This window comes from Condylura cristata, unplaced genomic scaffold (assembly GCF_000260355.1).
Source record: "Condylura cristata isolate star-nosed mole 26May11 unplaced genomic scaffold, ConCri1.0 scaffold00043, whole genome shotgun sequence".
Lineage (NCBI taxonomy): Eukaryota > Metazoa > Chordata > Mammalia > Eulipotyphla > Talpidae > Condylura > Condylura cristata.
The window spans coordinates 519,933-528,970 of NW_004567144.1; the positions used below are offsets into that span (position 1 = coordinate 519,933).

General features: G+C 39.8%; 1 protein-coding gene and 1 pseudogene across 1 annotated transcript; one reads left to right on the forward strand and one right to left on the reverse strand.

The window, feature by feature from the left end:
* Positions 1-1,524: 1,524 nt before the first annotated feature.
* Positions 1,525-3,641, reverse strand: LOC101620191 (neuroepithelial cell-transforming gene 1 protein-like). Its single transcript, XM_012733921.1, is given in 6 exon segments — positions 1,525-1,971; positions 1,974-2,005; positions 2,008-2,769; positions 2,772-2,975; positions 3,246-3,602; positions 3,605-3,641. Coding segments are annotated over 6 exon segments (1,839 nt in total).
* A 5,241-nt stretch (positions 3,642-8,882) lies between these two features.
* Positions 8,883-9,038, forward strand: part of LOC105854498 — a 13,066-nt pseudogene continuing 12,910 nt past the window's right edge.

The window sequence follows — 9,038 nt, forward strand, 5'->3', positions numbered from 1 at the left end:
TTTTTTTTTTTTTGGTGATTATGTGTGTGATTCTTTTTAATTACATAATTCATTTATACAGAGAAATCATTTGGATTGACCTATCTACAATTATTATTTTTTGTTTTGTTTTCATTTTCTGGCCAAATATATTTCACAAAATAGTCAACATTTACTTGGATTGATCAACATTGTAAATCTGTCATGACAGGAATTTTCAGACTAGGATCTCATTTTAACAGAAACATTTTACAATAAGATTAATCAGTCTTTTTTCCATCATATGAATACATCAACCAAATATGCCATATTTCCAACGTATATCATTGTTTCTCTTCAAACCCATCATCTGCAGGTTTTATAAACCAAGGCAAATAAAATTCACTTCCCCTCTAGCCTTCTACAACTTACTACATACCCTCAAGTTTAGCTTTTTCTCTATTCTTCCACATTCTGGCATAACCAAACATTTTAATTTTAAGACAAAACTACTCTCCCTTTCCTTCTTTTTTTACTTACTATCAGTCATCAATTGCTCTCCCTCATATCTTCAGATACCACTAAAACTTTCAACGAATCATGAAGGTGGTTTCCTTTCAGTAGTCCAGAATACAAGGAGGCACTTTACATGTCGGCCACCCCAAACGCTACTTCAACATTGCAGTTTTCAAAATTGGCTCAAAAACAGTATGGCTTGGTTTCACTTGGTAAAGTTACTATGATTTTAAAAATTTACATATATAAGTATATATATATGTATATATATATATGTATACACACACATACACACACATTTTTAATCAAGGAAGAAAAATAAAGGCATGCCAATTTGAAAAGGCATTAAAGTAAAAAAATAAAAGCAAATGCTAAAAACTACTTTACAATAAAAATTTAAATAATTGGTTGGTTAAATGAATGAAAAATGAGGAATGTGAAGTGAAAAACAAACTTCTGTATAGCATTCCAGTTGATGAAACGGAAAACCTATTACATATGGTTTCCAAGGAACTTAAGTTTTGATGTAAGTTCTAAAATATTACAAACATCTATTCCATGTGGATTTCAGATCCCACTGTTAAAATTTCAAAGTCTATATTAGGTCTATCAAAGAAACACTGGTAAAAATCCTAGTATTTGCAAAATTTTAAGTTTTGGCAAATATAGTAAATACCACAGTGAGTTGGAATTGACAAGTCATGATGAGTGCAGAATGAGGAGAAAACTTATTTCATTTGATTGAAAATACCAGGTTTGCATGTTCTAAATATTCCAAGAACATAACTAATAAAACAAAAGCAACAAACAAATTAAAACAAAACCAAAACAAAACAAAACCCAGTTTTTTAGCAGTAATCTGCATATATATCTTTAGCTGCCATTGAAAAAAAAAAAAGAAGGGGCAACCACCTAAACCATAGAAGATGTTAAGACTGGTTTTAAGTAAACATGGGATGCTCTCAGGACAAGCTCACATTACAAGGAAAAACAAACTGTACACATTTATAAATAAACAGTGCCCCTGCTAGTCAACGCACAGGGCTTCCTTTACACCAAAGTCTCTTTCCGTTTGCCGCCGTTTGAGGCTCTGTCCCTTTTGTTTAGGAAGCAGGGCCATGATCGGTGGCTTTTCACACTCTTCATGCTGTCTGCGGGGTGTACTGGGGAGCCACATTCTGAAGTGACTCCCTCAATGTCCCCCTGGGTCACCGTGGAGGCCGTGGACGCCCTCCTCTGGGTGTCGATGTTGCCGGCGGCGGGGTTGTTCTCCTCACACTCCTCGCGGAGCTCTGCCAGACCTTGCAGCTCGGTGGAGCTGGTCACCTGCTGGAAAAGGGCAATGGCCATGCGAATACAGCTGACCCACTGGTGCTTGTGGAACACATCGTTGGCTTGCAGAGTGTGGGACTGCCCTGTGGAGGGTTCTTGAAAGCGAACTCTAAAGATATTTTTAGCTTTATCTGAGTTGCTGAAAGCCCCTCGAAAGGACCCCCCCCCAATTTAACATCTCCATCCTGCAGGTCTTCAAAACCAACTCCTGGATGGGGATGGGCTGCCAGTACACTTGGTAGGAGAGGCGCTCCTTCCGTGTAACAGGCTGAGTCAAAACCAAGACGTCTTGAAACAGGAAAATGTAAAGTTTATGTCCATTTTTATTCTTCAGTTCCCCATGGCAAAGTAATGCTTTGCTCGCTTCAATTCTAGGGTCCTTCTGTTTTTCATCCAGATATTCCAGTTTGTCAATGTAATATTGGCATTCTGATTCACCTTTCTTCACGTTGATATCAGAAAGAACTCCTTGTATTATTGATATAGCTTCCTCCAAAAGCTGAGCATCAGGGTGATTTTTTGGAGTATGTTTCAGAATTTCTTTTAATAGTAAAGGGTATTTGACTAGGTGACTTCGAGGAATATCTAAGAAGCTCCACAGATCCAGTTTTCGACTGAAGGGAGACTCCAGACATCACTGAAGGAAGTCTTGGGCTCTTGGATCCTGTTTCTTTTGATCAAGAAGAGCTTTGGCTGCTAGCTGGTTACTACAGTAGCCTTTGTAGGCATTCACGCCTGGCAACCAGTTCACAAGAATGTGCCCAATCTGCTCCACTGCTCTACTAGGCTTGGTTGCTTGTCCAATTCTTGCCAACAAATCTTCATGCAGAGGTATGTAAGCATCCAAATCACCAAATATATGTGCAAGTGCCTCTTCTGACATAATAGACAACTTTAACATGGGGTCATGGTAGGCCTTTCTTGCAAGTTTAAGATCCTCAATTAAATCCTGTTCCCCCCGGTCAGTTCATATATTGCCTCCTGACGTTTGATTTCATTGGTAGTTAAGGACTCCTTCATATTGATGTCTAGCTTTTCTGACCACAGAACACTACTCCTCTTGGTAGGCATCGGGACTGTTGATCTGCTTGAGAACTTCTGGGCAGAAGTCGGGGACCTGTTGTCACCACGGAGGGCAAGTGACTGTATTGTTTGACCAAAGCGTCAGACTGCTCCATTTCTTTTTTTTTTTTAAATATTTATTTATTCGTACAGAACTGGGGTGCAGGCCAGAGTTGCGGAGGGTGAGAGGATTCACCAGAGACAGAGTGGGGAGCAGAACAGGTGAATGGACTCAGCAGAAAACTGCTGAGGGGAGCAGCGGGCGGGTCAGGAGAGGTCTGCCTCGCCATGTGGATCTCCTCCGGGGCAGGCGGGGATCGAACTCATGCGGAAGTGGCTTTAGTTTCTCAGTGCAGTGCTTTAACCCGCTGCGCCACCAGGGAGGGCCCGGACTGCTCCATTTCTTACAGGAGAGATTAAATTTGCCAAGGATGTGACCCGAGCTAGAGGTCGAACTCTTTTATTGCTTGGCTCCTTCAGATCAAGGCTGCTAAGACTTACAACACCATCATCTTTCTCTCTTCGTTTTCTTTTCAAAGTAAAGTCCCAGTGGGGGCCAGGTGTTAAAAATGTGAAGGAGCTTCCTCTCCGAAGGGAATATCTGCCGTTGGGTTCTGGCCCCAGGGTGTCAGCAGGCCCGGGTTCCCAGGTGTCAGCAGGCTCGAGACCCCGAGCGTCTGCAGGCCCAGCGGCGCCATCCGAGCTGAGTCCGGAGGCTCGACGGCTTCGCCCAGCGGCCGATGTTGCTTCTGGGCTGCCAGCTCGGGTTCCATGGCGCGGAAGGGGGGGTGGGCGGTGGCCAGTGCCTGGCGGCTGGTTGGAATGGGCACCACGCCCACCACTCTGCCCAGAGAAGTTGCTGTCAGGAGAGCGACTCCGCCGCCATCTTCCGGAGGTTTCGGTTTTGTGTTATTTTGTTATTCTTTTCCCAGTTCTTTAAGGTGGGACAATAGTTTGTTTCTTAGAGTTATTTCTTGTTTCTTTATGTGCGCCTGTATTGTTATATATTTTTCTCTTATAACAGTTTTTAATGTGTCCCATAAGTTTTGGAGACTTGTCTCATCATTGTCGTTCTTCTTCAGGTATGTTTTAATTTCTTCCTTGATCTCCTCATCGATCCAATGGTCCTCCAGTAGTGTGGGTTTCAGTCTCCACGTGGGATGTGGGCTGCTTTTCTCCCTCATATGGTGTATTTCTTGTTTGATTCCTTCATAGTCAGAGAAAATGGTTGGTATGATTTCGATCTTAGTGTATCTATTGATATTTATCTTGTGACCCAGTATGTGGTCAATCCTACAGACTGATCCATGTGGATTTGAGAAAAATGTGTACTGAGATTTTCTGAGGTGCAATTTTCCATCGATGTCTGTTAGACCCATGTAGTCCAGGTCCTTGTTCAGAGCTTTAGTGTCTTTGCTTATTTTTTGTCTTGTTGATCTGTCCATTGTTGAGAGTGGTGTGTTGAAGTATCCTACTATGTATGTGTATTCTCTGATAAACGTTTTCATAGATGACAGTAGTTTCCTGATATACATTGGTGCTCCTTCACTTGGTGCATATATGTTGATGATTGTCATATCTTCTTGCTGTATTATCCCCTTAATCATAATGCAGTGGCCTTCTTTGTCTCTTTTAAAATTTTTAAATTTGAAGTCTAGTTTTTCTGATATATGTATAGCTGTTCGTGCCTTCTTTTTTGGACCATTTACTTGTAGGATTGTTATCCATCCTTTTATTTTCAATCTGTTTTTAGCTTTTGTAATTACAAAAGGTGTGTTTCGTGTAGAAGGTAGAAAGTTGGATTCTGTTTTTTAATCCATCCTGCAACTCTGTGTCTTTTTATTTATGAGTTTAACCATTTACATTTGGAGATAATATTGATATACTGGCACCTATATATGCCATTTATTTGGTTCTTTTGTGTTTTTATTCCTGGTTTTGGACTGTTCTTGTTCATTCTTCTATTGGATTTGGTTTGAGGGCTTGTAGTATTTTTTGGAGTGGGATTTTAGTCATAACAAAATTGTGGAGTTTCTGTTTGTCTGAAACTATACTTATTCTTTCTTTGTAGAGGAAGGAGAGCTTTGCAGGATACAGTATTCTTGGTTGACATTTAATGCTTTGGAATTTGTTGGGTATGTCCCTCCACTCTCTTCTTGCCCACAGTGTTTCTTTGGACAAGTCTGATGTCAGCCTCATTGGTTTCCCTTTAAAGGTTATTTGTTTTTTTCCCTCTTGTCATTCTCATTATCCTTTTTTGTCTTGTATTCTTGATAGTTTTTCTATGATGTGTGTTGCTGTATTTCTCCTGTCGTCATGGTAGTTTGGTGTTCTTGATTCTTGGATTTCTAATTTCATTTCCTTCTTCATATTTGGGAAGTTTTCTCATTATCTCTGTGACTATTTTCTCGATTCCTTGGCATTTCTCTTCAGCTTCTGGGATACCTATAACTCTGGTATTTTCTGTCCTAATGGTTTCAGATAGGTCTTGAAGTGTTTCTTCATTCCTTTACCTTTTAATTTCTCTTTCTTTTTCTGTTTTAATTCTCTTTATTTCTGTGTCTTTGAAGGAGTTGATTCGTTCATCCATTTCATCTATTCTGTTTTCATTACTTTGTCCAGCATTCTTTATCTCCTCTAGTGGTCTTTTCATCTCCTGCATCTTTTCTATTTCTTTTTTTAATGTCTCATTTTCTTTCTTCAGTTTGTTGAATGCTTGTCTCATATAGTTTTTTTTTTCATTTATTTAATTCATTTCCTTGTTTGTGTTCTTCAACTGCTTTATGGCTTGCCTCATATATATTTTCCTTCTCATCTTCTTTTTGTTTGTTTATCATGATGATTGTGTATTCTCTATCTGGTAGGCTGAGCAGATCTTCTATTTCTTTGGTGCTTTCTGGTGACTGAACTTTTTGTGGTGAATTTTCCCCCTTGAATGTTTGTTTGTCTTCTTATCCCTGTCATGTATTTTCTAGTACTTTCTATTTGTTGATAAATGGTGTTGCTATTATTGACCAGCATTCTTTCTGGATGTTCTTTCTGGGTTTACAGATGGTCTTCCAGACATTTCAGTTGTGGAGTGTAGTCTGAGCCTTGTTTTTTTTTTTTTTTCAATATCTCCTGTTTTTACAGTCCCCACTGTGTGGAATTGTTTCTGTCGTTTCTGCCAATGACAATCAGGGGTCTCTTGTGGTGTTCAGCTTCTTCCAGTAATACATTGAGTCCTTGTCTCTTGAAGGTGCTTGCTGATCTTTGTAGCCTTCTGATGTCCCGGGTTCCCTCTGTGCTTGGATGCATCCATGGGGTTTGGGGAATGTTAGAATTGTTGCATTTGGGCTTGTAGTTAAACCAGTCATTGATTTTGTTTATTTTCTGAACACTGTGAGATTTGCAAGGCAGTGTCTTTCTGGCTCACAATTCTTCCAGCCACTGTTGTCCAGTAACTCCTTGAGTCCTAATTCTGCATGCCTCTCAGCTGTGTTGGCTGCCAGTCCTCTCTCAGGGCCTCCATGGCTCTTTGTGCCCAGTCAGAGAAGTCTATCCCTTAGTAGACTTTCCCCACCATTTGGGAGAGTGTTAATGGGCCTGTTTTTTATTTAGTCTGTTTGTTTGTTTGTTTGTTTCCCTTTTACCTCCGGGGCTTTGTGAACTTGCTTTCCCGCTTTAGTGACTAATGGCGGGAACAAGCCTCCAGGCCTATTCTTTGGCCGGGGAAAGGGTTTCAAGTGTTGTAGCTGCCCCAGTTATCAGATCTTCCTCCTCACCTCCCAGGCTCTATGTGCCCCCTTGCACAAACTTTTCCCACAGCTTGTAAATGAACTGAATGAGCAAGAATCCTCCATCTACAGCACTAGCACCTAGGCGCCTAGGAGTTCCCTGATCGATTGGAGCTTCAGTGTTTCTCTCAGGCATCTGAGGCATTTCCTACCACCTGGGCACCTGGTTGCTCCCAAATCAGAGCTCCCCTATCAGAACTCAGTAATTTTTGATTCTCCCTCAGTTATCTTCCTTCTTGTGAGTCCAGGGTGTTCTGATTTGGGTTGAAACCTATAGTATGCAATTCTATAGTCCGTTTTTAGTCTTATATTCCTATGTGAGATTAGACATATTGATTTTGGCATCTTTAATCTTCTGTCATCTTCCCGTTCTCTTATTCAGTATCTTTTAATTGGTGAATTCATTTTATTTTTGTTTATGTGTTTGTCCATTAGTGCTATTTTATTCTTCATTTTTGCTGGCCTATTTCTTTATTTAGTTATTTTTGTATATTCCCTATTTCAGTTATTATGTGTAATTTATTTTTAATATTTCTTGGAAGTGTAGTCTGTTTGCAAATATTTTGAGTTTCTCTATATCTGAACAGACCTTTATTTTCCCATCATTTATGAAGGAGAGTCTTGCAGGATAAAGTTTTCTTGGTTGTGTTTTTCTCCTTAAGTAGTTGGAATAGAACATTCCATTCTCTGCTTGCTCATAGTGTCTGTTAATTTGGCTTGGGTACCTTCATATGATATTTGCTTCCATCCATTTGCCAACTTCAGTATTCTTTTTTGTGCTAAATATTTAGAAATGTACTATCAAATGTATTGTTGCCAATCTTATTTTACCTAGGTAGGCAGAGTAATTCCTGCATTCCCAGTACTGTATTTGTACCTTTGTTTCATTCTTAAGGTTTGAAAAGTTTTCCTTTACTGTTTATTAAAATACATTTTTTTATTCCTTTCTCTTTTTCATATTAGTATGGCTATTATTCTTATGTGGACTTTTGTCAGTGTTTCTTCATGATTGTTATTTATTTTATCACTTTTTTCACTACCCAAACTCTTTGTACAGCTTCAATTACAATAAGTTATTAATCCACTTTTGTTACATTCTCCTCAGTTTTTCATTTCCTGTATTTCTCTTAAATTTCTGTAACACTGCTTTAGTATTATTTAGAGCTTCACCTTCTGTCTTCATTTCATTGACTATATCTAAAAATTGTCATTTGTTTTTCTGAGTTGTCTTCAAATTAAAAAAAAACTTTCTTCATCATTTCAATTCTAAACTCTGTATCTGACAGGGAGAACAGAGATTCCATGTCTATGACTTGGGGTCCTGAGGATTTTTTCTCACTGTGTTGTATTATTTGTTTGTTGAATCATATTTCCATTTGTTGTTTTTTTCTGGTGTTCATTATTAACTTTGTAACCCAGCTGTTGTATGTGATGTTTCCTATGGGTGTGACTTCTCCCCTCACTGATCAGGGCTAATACATATATCAGCAAAAAACCGGCAGCAATTCATTGGAAATTGTCCCTCTTATCCTATTCAATTTGTGGTAGTCTTACCAGTTGTGAAGATGCTGATGGTCTTATGTGTGAAGTCACTGGTCTTTGTAAGTCTGGGTAGATACTGGTGGGATCCTATAGAAGGTTTGAGGCTTCTTTTTTAAAAATCTGGTTATATGCTGTCTGGGTCCACCTTTGCAATGTCGGTGCCTCACATAATTTTGAGATCTCTGTTGTTCTTGATAGGGACTCACACAAAGTTGTGATTCTCTGCCTACACCTACTCCTTCACCAACAGTGGTGTGGGTCTCACCAGTTATTATGCAGTTCAAAGAGTACTTTAGAAAGTCACAAGAACTAGGCTGGTATTGGGTGACATTGTAAGGGTATGGTGCAAGGCTAAAGCCTCTGTTCTTTCTGGCTCCCTCCATAACATGAGTCAGAGTCTCACAAGTTTGGATGGGGCACTCAGAACTATACAGAAAGTTGTGAGACCATGCTGTTCTTACAGGTTCTGTGCAAGTTCAGAGACCTCTGACCACTCTGGCTCCCTCTCCAACAGAGGTGGGAGGGGTCTTGCCAGTCTGGGTGGAGCTCACAGTGTCTTAAAAGAAGTCAAACAAAACAAAACAAAACACTGCTTGTTTCTTGTTTTGATTGGGTCTGGCAGGGCCCCATGTAGTAATAGGTCTAAATACAATTTTAAAAATTAACCTGTGCTGAGATCAGAGGGAGATCGGGAAGATGGCGGCAGAGTAAAGACGCCGAGATCACCACGTCCAAGCCTGCATAGGAATTGAGGACTCTAAACGGACTATAGACTCACTTACTACAAGTTTTAACCCAAACGAAAACACCCTGGACTCACTAGAAGGTAGATAACTGCGAGGGAATCGGCGA